The sequence below is a fragment of the Musa acuminata genome, chromosome BXJ3-5 (genome assembly GCF_036884655.1).
Source record: "Musa acuminata AAA Group cultivar baxijiao chromosome BXJ3-5, Cavendish_Baxijiao_AAA, whole genome shotgun sequence".
NCBI classification, from domain to species: domain Eukaryota; kingdom Viridiplantae; phylum Streptophyta; class Magnoliopsida; order Zingiberales; family Musaceae; genus Musa; species Musa acuminata.
This window is the reverse complement of record NC_088353.1, coordinates 3,386,939-3,402,580: the sequence shown is the minus strand read 5'-3', so window position 1 is coordinate 3,402,580 and position 15,642 is coordinate 3,386,939. Positions and strand designations below refer to the sequence as shown.

At 44.4% G+C, this 15,642-nt stretch overlaps 3 protein-coding genes across 3 annotated transcripts; 2 read left to right on the top strand and 1 right to left on the bottom strand.

The window, feature by feature from the left end:
• The first annotated feature begins 1,671 nt into the window (after positions 1 to 1,671).
• Positions 1,672 to 2,678, top strand: LOC135637889 (ethylene-responsive transcription factor ERF027-like). Its single transcript, XM_065150755.1, has one exon. It carries the CDS (start codon positions 1,804 to 1,806, stop codon positions 2,431 to 2,433), a length of 630 nt encoding a protein of 209 aa, XP_065006827.1. The 5' UTR covers positions 1,672 to 1,803; the 3' UTR covers positions 2,434 to 2,678.
• Positions 2,679 to 4,408: 1,730 nt separating this feature from the next.
• LOC103984637 (uncharacterized) lies at positions 4,409 to 7,716 on the bottom strand. Its single transcript, XM_009402178.3, has 3 exons — positions 6,654 to 7,716; positions 5,726 to 5,891; positions 4,409 to 5,235 (listed from the first exon to the last, which is right to left on the bottom strand). The coding sequence occupies exons 1-3, from the start codon at positions 7,320 to 7,322 to the stop codon at positions 4,676 to 4,678; spliced, it is 1,395 nt and encodes a 464-aa protein (XP_009400453.2). The 5' UTR covers positions 7,323 to 7,716; the 3' UTR covers positions 4,409 to 4,675.
• A 3,212-nt stretch (positions 7,717 to 10,928) lies between these two features.
• Positions 10,929 to 11,664, top strand: LOC103984638 (uncharacterized). The gene has a single exon (XM_009402179.3). The coding sequence runs from the start codon at positions 11,161 to 11,163 to the stop codon at positions 11,500 to 11,502; it is 342 nt and encodes a 113-aa protein (XP_009400454.2). The 5' UTR covers positions 10,929 to 11,160; the 3' UTR covers positions 11,503 to 11,664.
• Positions 11,665 to 15,642: the final 3,978 nt, after the last annotated feature.

The window sequence follows — 15,642 nt, the reverse complement described above, 5'->3', positions numbered from 1 at the left end:
ATTTACTAAAATGATATTATAAATCATGTATTGTGTAGTATTGTGCGTATAAAAATAATGTAGAAACATAAAAATAATGTAGATATAAAAATAATGTAGATACATAAAATGGTATTATAAATCACAATAAAATTATAATAGCCGACGTCGCTTGCCGACAACCCGCTGTCCTCGCTCTCCATCTATTTCTCCATCACAACTTTCCGGCGGCCTCACCCTGTCCTTTCTCTCCCTTCTTCGTTATCTCAGTCGACGCCGCAAGAGTGGTGGAGGTCGATGAGTAGCTCGGCGATCGAATGCGAGGGCAGCGGTGGTTTTCTCGCCGTGTCTCTCCGCTGCGCTGGCTCCGCCGCTCGCTTTCAATCGACCAGATGCCTCTAGAATCGGGGGTGGTTGGCGACGAGAAGGCCGGCCGCCATGGGTTGGTTCACAATATATTTCTCCTCCGTCCGCGTGATCTTTACCTCAAAGGCAGGAGGAGGGGGCGGCTACCTGGCTCCTTCCTTCCAAGTACTACACCACGATGTTCTTGCAAGCAAATGCGTGCTGATTAGCTTCCCGAACTACAGACGAAGCAACGGAGAGGGGACAGGCAATATCTTCCTTATCCACCTAACTTTTCTCAGCGTATCGCTTTGATTTCGACGTCCGGTCCTCAAGTCCCACATCACCTGCACACTGACGGGGGAATGGATATCGAACGCATCCATTCCAAGTGCAACTCTGACGCTATTTTGTCCTTCGACTCAGTTGAGCCATTTGACTCGGACATTTTAAGGATCGGTTGGATTTGTTCTCCTTTTGATTTCCTAGCACGTGAAATGAGTCGGACGTAAAAGGACAGCGAGGTTATATTACTTGCACCGTCACACGAAGACCTTTCCCAGACCTCGATCGGCCTTTCTTATCCATATATAAGCATGCAATTTTCTTCCTCGCCATGACTGACATGACTTCTGAAGCTTCACTGACTCGAGCGAACCAACCCATATATTCTCGGCTGCGATTTGAGCACAATGATAAATCAGCTGCGATTAAGATAAGATATGTCTGACTGATGTGTTGTATAAGCTTGCAAAGGGCACACTGGGTGTTGTCTTAAGAGCCTTAAAAATCGATTGCTGTAGTCTATTTTTTAAATAAATACAAATAATAAAAAAATATTGACAGTAGGATAGAAAACACCATCATAAAATTATATATAACAAAAATAAAAATAAATTCAAATTATAAATATATTTAGGAGTTCATTGGCTCAAAGTTTATTTCTGTTGAGACCACCCAAAGCAACGAATAAAAGATTCACCCACCGCCTCATACGGGCGGAAGACAATTTGACCACAGCATCAACCGACGCCTAAAAGTGGCTTAGCACGTAAACAACTCCATAAACATCACAAGTGGCACTTAACATAAGATTATATTAATGGTTAGATGGTTGACATGAGGTGAGTATAAGCTTGAGCTACATTAAAAACCTATTTTCGGGTGGCTGGATTTGCTCCGAGGATAACAGCTAATTGCTAGCCCAACATCCAAAACCAAAGCGCGTGCCACCCAAAATCATACACCGTTGACGCTGCTGCCCCTTCCCGCGAAAACCCCACGCTTCCTCTGATCCCACCGTCGCCTTCTCGTTCACTTTCCACCTTAAATGCTGCTCTTCAATCCCCTCTCTCACTTCCCCTTCGTCCCGATCCGTTTGCAGCGCAATCCCACAGCACGCAGCTGACAACGACGACTCCACATGATCACGTGAACTGTCCCCTTAACGCTTACTATCGTTTTGCTCTCGGCAGATGCATGGCTGAACGCCCTTCGGACGTGCACGGCCATCCCCACGTGCACTGTTGGCGTGCAGTGGAGGGCGGCCGAGCATCCCCACCTCGACTCCCCGAGCTGTTGCCTTGTTGTGACCAGGGAGGTAATGCGGTGCAGGCCGAGAGCGAGACTCGCATGCGGCCGGATGCCTCCCGGAGGCACCTGAGCTACCGCGGCATCCGGTACCGGAGCGGCAAGTGGGTGTCGGAGATCCGCGAGCCGCGCAAGGCCAGCCGCATCTGGCTCGGCACGTACCCGACCGCCGAGATGGCGGCCGTGGCCTACGACGTGGCGGCGCATGCGCTGCGCGGCACCGACGCCGTGCTGAACTTCCCCGGCGAGATCGCCTCGCGTCCGGCGCCAGCCTCGGCCTCTCCGACCCATATTCGTGCGGCGGCCGCGGAGGCCGCGGCTTCACTGGTGCCGAAGCCTGCTGCTGCTTCCCATCAGCATCCAGGGAGCTACATAGACGAGGAGGAGATATTCGACATGCCGCAGTTGTTGGTGAACATGGCCGAGGGGATGCTGATGAGCCCACCAAGGCTAAGCCCGCATAGGTCCGATGACCCGCCGGAGCTCTCCGAGGAGGTGAGCTTGTGGAGCTATCCGTAGATATATGTTGTCGTAGCACAATAAACAAAGAGTTACGCTTATATCACCTATCTAACACCTTCATGATGTGCTTCCCTAGGGCTTCATTTTCATGGAGATTACATACATGTAACGCTAGTCCGTAGGGTTCAAATTTCCCCTTAATCTTGGGAAAGAATGTTTTCCTTTCTACCAGATTGCATATGGGAATTGATATATTATTATTTGTCTTCTTGGTTGCATGTGCAGATAAACTTCCACTGCCATAGAGTGCTCTACTTTTATCTATTTATTTATTTATTTTCCCTCGAATAAAAAAACATGCAAAATAAAGCACTTAAGTATCAGAAAGTGCAGCAACAAATCATATCAGTTTGGGTTAGTCTTGTCGAAAATATTCTGAAATCATTAGGATCGGTAAAACTCTGCTTCGGCAATAAACTCCAAGAGTAAAATCTTAAGCTGGATTCGCCAAAACTAGCTGTGTTCAGGTATTCTTCTGACAGAATGTGAAACCCTCCACATAATGAGTCTGCAATGCGACGACACGGGTAATGCTGTGACTGCAAGAAGGCCTCGGAAGCATACAGGGATCGCATCTTTTTGCTCATGGATGAAGCTCTGCAACCCCAATCAAAGACGCGCATAATAACACCACACGTACGTTAAGATGTTCCCCGCCCATTGGGGTCTCCAAAAGGCTGTGTTCAGCTTTACGTACTCGGATCAAGTCTTCCCCCAGATGGATCCTCCGCCCACGGGAGACAATTAAATGTGCAGGACCCACACCAGCGGAGATCGCTGAACGCTTCAGTGCAATTTACGCAAAAGCTCGACAATGTTACTACGGTGATACAGAGAGAAGAGAGAGAAACTAAAAGCAAGTTTTGGAAGAGATGACATCCATATGAGGCACACAAAGTCACTTCTTAAACTTATCCATAAACGACTTTATGTCTTTCTAACGAGATTTGAGGAGCATAAGCCTCTTGAGTTGTAATCCTTCGCAAAGAAGACAATTAAATAAGCTATTATAACAACATCTACGTCGAAATGATAGATATTTGAAGTCCTTAGGCTCAATTAACACCATAAAAAATAATAAGATATAGATTTTGAGTCCTTCATTCTTGTCCTGGCAATTTTAATGAATACATCCATGCCTAGAATACTGTACTACTGCCATTGATATCATCATGAGTTGCTGAAACCAATCCATATTAATTCTTTCCCTTACTTTGCACATGTGATCCATTTCATGTAACATCGAAAACATGCATCTCCGACTTCGGACATCAAAGGATCACCATTCGTAAGAAAATTCACGTGTCATTTGGTTGTCCCGGCCTTCAACAGTGGTAGCGGTATTCCCAGACGTGGATCTGAAAGAGACCGCACTTTGCCGAAGACATACATCGGACATCTATGGCAGCTGTTGGAGGACAGTGCATGTTATCCGTCTGTGTCAAGGCGACTTCCAGGTAGCAAAGAATGGCGTGAGTCGTAAAGGAAGATACGGTGGTTGGGTGTCGGCGGCGGCCGCCCTGCGACCCGAGGCAGAAAGGTTTTGTCCCATCATCCTTTGGCGAGAAGGTGAAGTAGGGGCAGCTTCATGGGGCCATCTGAGTGAAGGTCCGCATGAAGGCGTGGTTGGTCGAGGGTTTATTTTGCGCGAGATCTACGAAGAAAGAACAGGAATCTGATGTGGGGACTCTCTTTGCACACCAAATAGATATGGTGTACAATAAATCCGATCGATTCGCTGAATCTGATGAAAACTCCGAAGACCATGAATGCCTCACGCTCAGCAGTGAAGTTTTGATGCAAGTCTGATTGATTCCTGAAATCTGATGAAAGTACAAGAGGTGGGTCGATGTAGGTATGCCAATTATACGACCATAACGCCACCGTCGGAGTTCAAGGAGTGCTTGTCATGGATTGCTAATAAGGCCGGGGCTAAGCCTTCTTGCTAGGCCAAACTCCACCGCCAGCAAAGTAATAGAATTGAAATGGTTCGAATTAGAGTCGTCGTTCCAAGTACGTGCGGCCTAAAAGAAGGTAGAGACCAAATTGGAAATGTATAGAGAACATTTCTGCCGCCCGCCATTCGATGTCTTCTCGTCACCCAAAATTGGCGGGCTTTGCAGCCTCCCTCTGCCTCTGTATGTACCCGCGACATATATGGAACGTTAACTTCCTCAACGACTTCACCAACTAATTTATTACAACAGCCGTCACCGCCACCACAAGTTGGAATCTTCATTCAATCTGATGCTAAGTCCACCACCAACTCCTCCATCAGGGACCCCAGCACCAGGTCCTCCACATCCGCCGCCTCCTCCTCCTCCTCGAAGCAAATCCACCGCCCGTTCCTCTCCATCTCCCTCAGCGTCGCCTCCCCGTGGTAGTCGTCCAGATCGCGGCAGCCCTTCCCCTCGATCCAATCCCTCGAAGTTTCCAACATCGGCCGCTCTGCCGGATCACGGCGCAGGATGGAGTTCCTCCACCAGGACGGGCGGCCGGGAACAGCGTCGTCGCCCGAGGAGGTCAGCCCCTGGATGAAGAAGTCCACCAAGACCTTCTCGACGCACGTTCCCGGGCCTACGTGGAAGTCGTTCTTTAGTTCTCCCAGTAGGCCCCAAGCCTTCTTCTCTCGTAAGCCCCTCACGTCCGCCTCCTCTTCGTCAACGTCGGATAACGCGACGCAGTCGGTGGATTCGGAGCGGTCATCAGACGAGGCGAAGTGACGGTCGAGATCGATCGGGTCCAGATCGGCGAGGCACTCGAACCGTCTGATCTTCTGCAACAGCTGCAGCTTCGTTCCTGTACCCACAAACGATCCATCCACGTTAGGTGTCGCAGCGAGCTGTTCTTATTTTACCAACATATACAGAGGGGCAACAGTCATCTTCTTTGTCGGACGCCTTACTGTAGTTGAAGAAGCACGTGAGGCAAAACCTACCATCTAACGAGGGACGAATAATAAGATCATAAAGAAGACTGGAACAGGATGGGATTATTATTTACGGCTGCGGTTGGCATTTTGGGCTCGCGTCCACAGGTCAAAAGACAAAGGGAGAAGATTCCGGCGGAACGCAAGGACCCAAGTTGCCTTGTAATCAACGGCAAGTGCGTGGCGATAGGCGCCTGAGAGCACCGTCTCAACTTCTAATATATTTACATATATATGCCATCGACATGGCTGCTTTTCTAGATGGATTAATAGAAGACAACTTGCTTTTTTGGGTACTGAGCCGACGGAAATGACACTGCAACTTTAAATCCGAGTAGAGAAGAAAGATAAGTCACGTACTTTCGAGTTTAGCGAGGCTGTGATGGAAGGAAGGCGACGTGGTGTCATCCTCTTCTTCTTCTTCTTCGTCTTCTTCGGATGGGAAGTCCATCACAGACAACGGACTCAGCTGTTCCTTCTCCTCCGAGTGGCATTCCGGCGACTCCTCGCTCTGGCTCTCCGTTGCCTGTTTTCCGCATGTGAAAATGCCAATGAGAATGATTCATGAAAAGACAAGAAGGTACGGATGAAGGCGTGAAGCGAAGGCCAAGGCGACGTGGGCGTTCGAATTGGTGCATCGGCAAAGCCAAAAAAAAGCGGAGCATGCGCGGTCGAGGTCACCTCTAAAGCGGACCTCATCCATCGACTTTTGGAAGAAAAAGAATTCCCACAACCGTCCAACAAAACCCGTAGATTTGGCCTAATTGTACTCACCATGACTCGTCGTAGACCAAGTGAAAGACTACAAAGCTTTTCACTCTACTGTACCTCTCGAGCTTGGCTCAGGTCCTCCTCATCCACCGACCAACTCCGTGTAGTTCCAGCTTTTTATATAAAGCAGACGACAGATCTCGCAACCATTAAAAGACTGGCCCTTTCTTTTTGTCAACTTTCACTTCAATCGATATTTCAGGGACCGTTTTGGTTGTGTTTCTCATCCACCACTGCCTATATGGTTCTTGCTTCAGCAAGATAGAAAGGGCAGACAGAGAATTCGCGGTTGTAAAGTCTGAATGCGTCAAATTCAAACAGCGGTAAAGGTAAGAAAAGGGGTTGTGAAAGGAGCGGGACCACCGTACAAACGGTGATGTGGAAAGCTGAGAGGCGGGACCCAAGCCTCATCAACCATCTCAACCGCTCATTTCGTGGGGCCCTGATGTTGATTACTGAGAGAGGTGCGACGGGTGCAAATAATTGAAGCGCAATAAATAAAATAACAACCCCTCACCTTGGCCGCCCAGCGGTGGCCGGCGACGCTCGCTTCGGCGACCTCGGCGATGATGTTCAGCCCATTGGTGTTGCGACTTGGGCTTGTTCGCGGTGAGTGCTTCTTGACGTCTCCGGTGGTGGCCGCGTCGTCAGTGGTTTCGGAACTGGCAATGGAGGACGGAAGGAAGCCCGAGCCATAGGAGTCGGACTCTGAGAAGCTGCTGCAGCTGCTGACGACCGGGGACGGGAAGTCGAACGACGCCCGGTCGTCGCCAGTCTCCTCCTCAAACGATCTCAGACGTACGATGTCCCTCACCTTCGCCCTGTTCTCCTCTCCCTCTTTTCCTTTCCTTCTCCAGAAACTTCCCTTCAGCCTCTCCGAGAGGCTTCTTGACGGAGATCCCTCCTGCCTGGATCTGCCAGAGTCTGGGGAGGAGGAGGCGGCTGCGGCGAAGGGTAGAAGCCTAACGGCGTTGAATACAGCGGAGATCTTCGTCAAAGCGCTCATGGATGGTGTCCGCGGCAGCTTCCTTCCCCCACCACCGCGGAGGTCCGCCTCCAGTAGGTAACGTACGGTGGCGTCGTCGTTGGCTCGACGCGGGACGCACCGGAACCCAGCGCCACTGGACTCGGAATTCCACTCCAGCTCAAGGTAATCCTTGAGCATTAGTGGCTTCTGAGCCATCATCTATAACCAGTCGTATCAGCAACACAAGATGTGAGAGAGAGAGAGAGAGAGAGCGGAAGTGGTTAGGAGGGAGTGGGCGAAGGTATTTAAGGGGCGACGGGGAGGGGGAGGGTCGAAGGCGAAGGGGAGACGCAGCTTCGAAGGCGGAGATCTCCAGATGAAGAACAACCTGCGCCACACAGGGAGTAAAAAAATGGAGGGAAGGAGGAATCCATCTTGCTAGTTTATAATGAAGCAGAGGAAACACGCACGAAAATAGAATCAAAGAGAGAGAGATGAAGAGATCGATAGCGAAGAGAGAGCAAGGGCACGGCGGACGCCGGTTGTCTCTCCGCTATCGCTGCTCTCTCGGCCGTGTTTTAATACCCGATGGCCGAAGTGTGTACGCTCAATGCTTTACGTGATCACATTCTTAATGACACCTCGTGCGGTACTCGTCCTTCTACCACACTAGTGATTGGAGGTGGAAGCGACCCTTTTGGCCCCATGATTGCATCCTTCCTCCAGTGGAAAAACTGTAGGCTGGAAACCATAGGTAAGAGATTATTAATTTTCAGTGAACGTATTCAAGGTAAAAAAAGGAATTTTGGTGCTTCATTTATGGTTTGTTCCATACTCGAGATTTAGTGGCGAGAGGTGCAACGGAAGAAGATAAAAAAACCAGCCTGATGTTATTACGTCGAAAGATAAAAACGATTAATATGTCGCCTAGCGAGGTGCGGCGGGACGCAGCACGTGTGGTGCACCTGTGAGCAGCGGATCCGATGTTTTCGTGGCTGCGTTGCGCTCGTGCGGGGGCGCTGCGACTCGGTACCCGATCGCTCCGGGACGTACGATATGAGCTTCGACGGTGGGGATCTATGGGACGGGAGGGAATGCGGTCGGTGAGCTGTCCTCGTCGTCACCGCCATCTCCGCACACGGCCGATAATGCACGGCAGCGATAAACTTGATTATTTGAATAAGATCTGATCGAGTCCATCAATCTTGACTCGGTTCAATGATTTTTCGAGAATTAGTGGTTGGCAATGTAGAAATTAAAATTCGATACACGAGTCGATCGGATCAAGTCATTGGACGCTACAGGCCAAGGTGGGGTGCAACCGATTGTGGCAATGACAGCAACTAGTCATGTTTTGTTTGGGGATGTGAACAATGGATTCAAGACTGGTTTTCCCTTCTTATTTCTGTCTCACATGACCAACTAATCAATTAGACAGACTAGTAGTCCATGAAGCGTCAAAAGCTACTTACATTTTGGCATGCATATGGTGTTATATCTATGGACCAATTTACTTATAGGCAGAACTGACAGATGATATCATAGGAGCCAATAAGTGCTTTGGCTGCACTGTTGAAACAGTGCTTTCAAATCATGGATGTAGCTATCAAGATCTCACAAAAATTAAGATACATGCGTCCAAAGGTCGTACAATGAAGCACGGGACGCTCTCGATGCGTGGCTTTCAGGTGGGCGATGACTTTTTTGTCTCGTAATGCTGGGAAGGTTCACGGAAGCTCTTGACATGGTGGAGAAGAGGAGGCTTCTTACATGTGATGATAACAGGACTACCTACATAAATTAATCATGTTTTTTTTATTTTTGTTTATATAATACTGTTCTTGTATGTATAACATTAAATAAATGAGAAAAATAAACGGACTCCGAGAGCACACTGTAAAACATTATCACCATTATTTATGTAGGTAGAAAACGTCAACATACAGACATTCTCTCTTATGAGAAGCCTTATGATCGAAAGTGTTGGGATGATTGATATCCTTTATTAAAAGGGAAATATAAACCATCGTCGTCTACTATTACAGTCCGTATCCTTCGTCTATGCTTTGATTAAAAGAAATGAGAGAGAAGGAAAAAATAATATAGTCTCATCATTGACCAATTTGTACAACGGAAAAGTTACCCGACACGTGCGGTGTTGACGAGAGAATGCATCTAAGAAGTCAAAGAAATAAACTATGAAAAGTCACCCCACCTAATTCCCAGCATCCGCCGGAGCTCAAATGGAAGACGCATCCACGGCCACCATCAGAGTCGTGCACGAATCACGACAAGATCTCGCGGTCTCGATGGATGGACCCCTCCGCTCCAGGAGACGATGAGGCCATGCGATCACGAGGAAATAACATAGCTTCCAACGTTGCAAAGTAGGCCTACCGGAAAACCAGTGCATCGATGACGATAACCCCATCACTTGGGCCGTAGTACTTCGTATCTCAACTCCAGATTTCCTTCGTGTTTGCTTTCTCAAGCAGAAATCAAGTCATTTCCATGATTGGATGTGCATTTCGCTTGCACAAGTACAAAGAACTTGCATCAAGAACAGTGGCAAGTCAACCAAGTAAGATCTTAGATAGAATTCCAAGTCAACAGTAGATCCAGAACCGAAGCATCAAAGATGGCACAGATCTCACTTCCTGAACTGGACTCGACTCATCGACCCACTGAAACTTCGCTGCTCCTTCTCCTTGTGCAGATTATTCATCAGGTTAACCAAAACGCTCTCGGTATTGTCGTCTACACTCCGCCCAACAATTGCCCAGGTTGGAATGTTGTCGTCTAGTTTAAGATTCCAGAGCTGCTGTAAGATTTAGCCAGTAATGTATGTGCAGGCAAGTATGATTCTGGACAACAGTTAATAAACTAATAAGATTGGGTCATTGTGGTTGATCGTCCGTACCTACTCAGAGTCCACACAGGGATCATGCGCTAAGGTAGGACGGTGGCCGCTGACAAGTGCGAGCTGGTCGAGTCCACCGTGATCAGTGTCGTTGCCAGGTTTCTGTTTTTTGTTTTTGTTTTGGCTTTTTTAATTTGAGAACAGTTCAGCGAGGGCATGCGGAGGAAGACATGCATGTTGGCCATATACTTCCACGTAGCTTCGTTGTTGCGGAAGCTCCCTTCGTCTCTAAGCAGGTTTCATTTCTTCTCTAAAGTATATATAGACTCATTTTGTGCTCATTCATCGTTAATTTACTGAAGCTAAAACGTGAGTTCAAAATATTTAATACTAACACGTCTTATTTTTTTATATTTTATTTAAATCTTTTTATATTATTGATTCACGTCATGATATGCTTATATCTATTCATACATAGGGTGATGTAGTAGATGGATGGGGCCGTGCAACAATGTGTTGTGCGTTGATGATGACTCCAATATGCGCCGAAAGGCTTTACGTTGGTGCCCAAACAATTTCTCTACTTCGCATCATCAGGTGATGATGATGATGATGATGATCATAAAAATGTTTAGAGATGAAGTGCATCCGCCTCATCTATGTCTTGATGTAGTGGAATGGGCTACGTGGACATCATAATCTTTTTCTCGAGAAAATAGTGGGCATCATCATGATGTGATAATGTTATTTTCTTAAGATGATAATGAGTACCAAAGACTATGACACGACGCTTTCATTCTTTGATCCACCATCAAATTAATGGCATCCACCTCTGTCACTCACTCATCCTCTTGCTTTTGAATTGCCTCATCTCCATGGTTTTGATCCCAAAAGGAAGCACTACTTGGAGGATTAGACTTCACCAAATGGGGGAGCCATCTTGTGGTGGTGGCGCCAACCAACACCACCCCCACCCCTACCCATGCAGAAGAACCCCCTCGCCTCTCAGTTACGTGACTGTAACTCCAAAACAACAAGCATCCCACTTTCCTTGTCTCTCTATAAACCAAACCCCGAACAGACCCCGCCATTAGAGCTCACACGCCGTATGGATGCCGTCTCGCCCCCCATAAATACCGCTACCTACATCCCAACTAGTGTCCAACTTTGCTTCCTCGTCTCTCCAAACCCAGAAGAATGGCTTCGCCGGCAAGGAGGTCCCTGGCCACTGTCATCGCCGTCGCCGACGCCGCGTCGTGGTACCTCGCGCTGGCCCTCGTGGCCCTCGTCCTCCTAAGCTCGCTGCGTGAGGGCCCCCCGACGACGGCGGAGGAACTGGACGAGCCTGCGAGGGGCTGCGGGCCGCTGGTCCGCCGGCCCTGCGACGAGATTTACGTGGTCGGTGAAGGGGAGACGCTCCACACCATCAGCGACAAGTGCGGCGACCCGTTCATCGTTGAGCGCAACCCGCACATCCACGACCCCGACGACGTCTTCCCCGGACTCGTCATCAAGATCACCCCCTCAAAACCTAGGTAGATGGAGAATTCACACCACTGCGAGATATGGGAGTCCATGAAACCTGTTGTTAATTAACCTCCTCCTCCTACTCCTCCTCCTTCTCTTTTTTATGGAGTCTGACTGTGGGACTTGTATCAGTGTCATGCAACCGAGTAAAACGAAGAAGTTGTGAATTGATTAGAGCAGGGAGAGTTGTTTGCCGCTTCGTTAATGGAAGTTCCGTACGTGAAAGAGTTCTTGATGAAGACACGGATTTTAAGGATGAGATGGGGGATGGGAAGCGTGAGTGCTCTCTCATCTCTCTACCTGCGTGGTTTATTTGTAGTTGTCATAAGTAATCTAATTATTGATCGGCTTAATTAATTAAAAATATATTTATCTATATCACCATATAGATAAGTGTGAAAGGTGCAGTATTAGCGGTGACTTATTTGATCAACAGAGAGCAGCTCCTCTCCATGAGACCAATCATTTGAGAAAGACACAAATAAAGATGGAATTTATACTTATGTGAGGAGTTAATTGTATACTTTCCAGTTTGACTCTATGGATTAATATTTATATTTAAATATTAGTGAGAACTATTTTATTATATTAATTTCATATATAAATGATAGTTTATTTATCAATAGTAATCTTGATTTATTATATGAAATTAAAAAAATTCTGATCAAGAATTTTAAAATGACTGAGACTAAAGAGATTTATTAGTTAAGTTCTGGAGACATTTAGTATGCAACTTTATTCAGACAAAAATATAAGATTCAATCAAAATTAATTTTTAATTATTATTATTATTATTATTATTATTATTATGAAATCTATTGAACGGTACGGATTAAACTCTATCGTATTCCATATATTGAAACCTGAAAAATACTACAACACAACACGAAAGAAAAATCTCAAATTGGAAAAGTTGATCATAATGCATGTATGTTATAAGAATAACACATGGAGGGATGGGCGAGCCCATGACCACACACATTCTATCCAATAACAATGGCACTAAAATGCAAAAGAGACCAAAACGATCAATTGGCTCCTATAATTTGCTACGATGTAAATACTTTTTTTGGCAACATTATTTACTTGGTCGAATTTTCAGGTTAATTTTCTTTAGCTACACTAAGTTACTCTTTAGTTAAAACCTTAAAAACTCATTATGATGATAGAAACCTCAATGTTAGTTTAGATGTTCTATAGTTTTATCTATGTTTTTAACTTAAATAACTAATAATCTGAATGATACTTATATTTATATATGTGGAGGTTTTTAATATTTAGAAAACATATTGCATATGATGTGAATTGATTGACATTTGACGAGTGTTAATCGATGATGAGTACTTTGACTCGTAATAATAGATGAGTATCCACCCTCAACGGGTAGAATCTAAAGTAAACTCATAATTTTTAGATTTAGCACATTGCTACTTACAATTGATGAATCGCAGATCCATAATTATACCTTCGATTCTTTCATACATATATTAATTAATCTCTTTCAGCTCTTCATCATACTATAAAAGATACAAAATACATTTCTTAATTCAAATCATTCAAACTTTTTAATCTAGTTTTTCTAAGATTTACGTTGATCAAGTCCTTTAGATTCTTAGTTGATTGAATCATTAGAGAAATTTAACCCAACATGTCCCCGATGATGGAAAGAATAGAAGATAAGAACGAAGAAACTTTATTGAAGAAATGAAAAAGCTTAATTGAAATAACTTTAGCTTCAATACATTAACATGTCCCTCTCCTATTTATACATATTAGAAGAGAGGATTTTTCTCAACAGAATAAAAGATTTTTCTCAACAGAATAGAGAGAGATGTGCTCTGTCAAGGATATCATTGCGATGACGATGGCTGCAGTAAAGAAGAAAGCTACAGTAATAGAAAAAGCTATAGCAATGCTGTAGCAGAGGAATAAGCTGTAGTAGAGAAGAAAATTACAGTAGAGAAAGATTTTCTCTCAACAAAATAAAAAGATTTTCTCATCTTCTATCATCGATACAGGTCTCCAAGCGAGTCGTTTCGACACTTTACCTAATTTTGCAATTGACTAATTTTGCAATTGACATACTCTGAAAAAAATTTCACCATTGATCCATACTGAGAGTTCACGTTGCAACTTACAAAGAAAAGTCTCAAATGGCATCGCTCCTACATGTGGCTGTGGTCGCTGAGACACACCATGAAGCTACCCAATCCATCGTTATCGGTCCCTAGACGATGACGTGCCCTCTACATTGTTTCAGGCTTCCAATGGCGTTACTGTTCCCCATAGGAATCTTGTCACTGTGTTTGTGACGGGAGTGATCGGCCACCAAAGAAAACTCGCATTCATACATCTGCACCATGATCTCCATTGGTGGTGGACATTAGCTGCTTTACTCAGCGTCAGCTCCATGAACCGGACAAACTCTTCAGTCTCCACCACAGGCAATTACACAGTGAAGCTTGAGGCTTCATATGCCAATCGTCACATGGATCATCAGCATCAGCATTCTCTTTTCCAACAAGTTCCAAATGAGTACAGCACACTCGCATTCATGTATCTTGTATTTTGATGGAAAGGCAACAAGGTGTTCTTTAAACAATACGTAGCCCATGCCTTCCATGTCTCCCCGTCATATTGTCTTGTGCCACATTGTTACCATTACCTACTAAAGGACACAAATGTTTCCCGCGTGAGATATAGACTTTGTGTATGTACTTGGACCTTGTCATTGTTGTATGTGCAAAGACAGATTCTTGCATTCCCAAAGATCTCTGACGAAGATAAGATCACACTTCGATCTTAGCCTTCTGTGGACAACCTACCTCTTGGTTTGTATGATGATCATTCCAATGAACACTAAGAAGGCTAAAAGGATGGTTCTATATAACTAAGGATCAAAAGAGTCTGATTATATATACTAGATTTGATCCATAAGTTTTTGGATTGAATTAGTGTTTGATCTGATATATATTAGCTCTGATTGATTTGACTTAAACATGTCATTATTTAATTTTTGACAGATAAAATTTGACTTGAATAATTGAAAGAAAAAAAAATGATTGAATTAGTCGAGCTATAGTTTGACTGAATAAAGATGAGTCAAAATGGCGTAAGTAGACGCAAATGAGTGATCCAACCTATAGCATCGAAAAAAAGAAAAAAAAGGATTGAGATGATAGTTCATTTAACTTAGATTAATCTTTCGAGTTGAATTGATGTCCGACTTGATATATGTTAACATTTCCTTAAACAAGTTAAGATTAATACGAAAGTGTGTGTAATCAATAGAGGCACATAAAATAATCTAATTTTTTAATATAATAAAAAAATCTATATATCCTTTTTGGTGAAATGATTTTTTGTTTGCATTCGGAAATGTCCCCACAAATTTAAATTAACAATGATATATGAACCATGACTAATAATAATTTTAATGATAATGAAAACAAAATTTGATACTTAAATGTCTTTTCCTACTACACCAAAAGTCTGTAAACATTCATTAAGACTTGGAAGCTCACAGTTTTCCTTAGTCTCAATTTTCTCCTGATTGCGATATGGAGAGATGGCTATTGAATGGAATTATTATTTGGTCCCCCAAGACAAAGAACGTGCCTAATTACTCTCACTTATTGCTTTCCTTACGACAGCATGAACAAGTCATGCGATCATTGTAAGCTACGTCAAGTAATTTGAAGTCTTTGCCTCTATGTCTCAAGGCCGTCAGATGCATATATAATTTCAGAATTATTGAGGTCAGATACTTTCCAGTCTTCAATTTGAGGAGAGGTTAGACCACATTTTGATTGATTACAAAATTCTTAAGAGATTTCGCCATCTAGATTGAAAGATGACTTATGAACAACATCTTATTACAACATTATAGTCATTCCATCAGAATTCTTCTTCTTCTTCTTCTTCTTCTGATGGTTATCTATAATGCTAGCTAAATTTAGTTTTTTTTTGTTTTTTGTTAATATCAATATTTTGCCTAATCAAGATCATTAAATAATCTAAATCCGAATATCCTAGAACAAAATAACACACACATATTTACCATCCATATATCGATGGATGGGAATTCTTGTTTCTATAATCCACACATGCTATACTATCATGATGATTTTATTATACTTTGAAACTCGATTA

Bases quoted from the DNA above. Each gene is read 5' to 3' on its own strand.
- LOC135637889 (XM_065150755.1), top strand. From the start codon at position 1,804: ATGGCTGAACGCCCTTCGGACGTGCACGGCCATCCCCACGTGCACTGT.
- LOC103984637 (XM_009402178.3), bottom strand. From the start codon at position 7,322: ATGATGGCTCAGAAGCCACTAATGCTCAAGGATTACCTTGAGCTGGAG. The intron at 5,892-6,653 runs GTGAGGGGTTGT...TGCGGAAAACAG, and splicing joins GCCACCGCTGGGCGGCCAAG to GCAACGGAGAGCCAGAGCGA. The intron at 5,236-5,725 runs GTACGTGACTTA...TTGTGGGTACAG, and splicing joins CAGCCTCGCTAAACTCGAAA to GAACGAAGCTGCAGCTGTTG.
- LOC103984638 (XM_009402179.3), top strand. From the start codon at position 11,161: ATGGCTTCGCCGGCAAGGAGGTCCCTGGCCACTGTCATCGCCGTCGCC.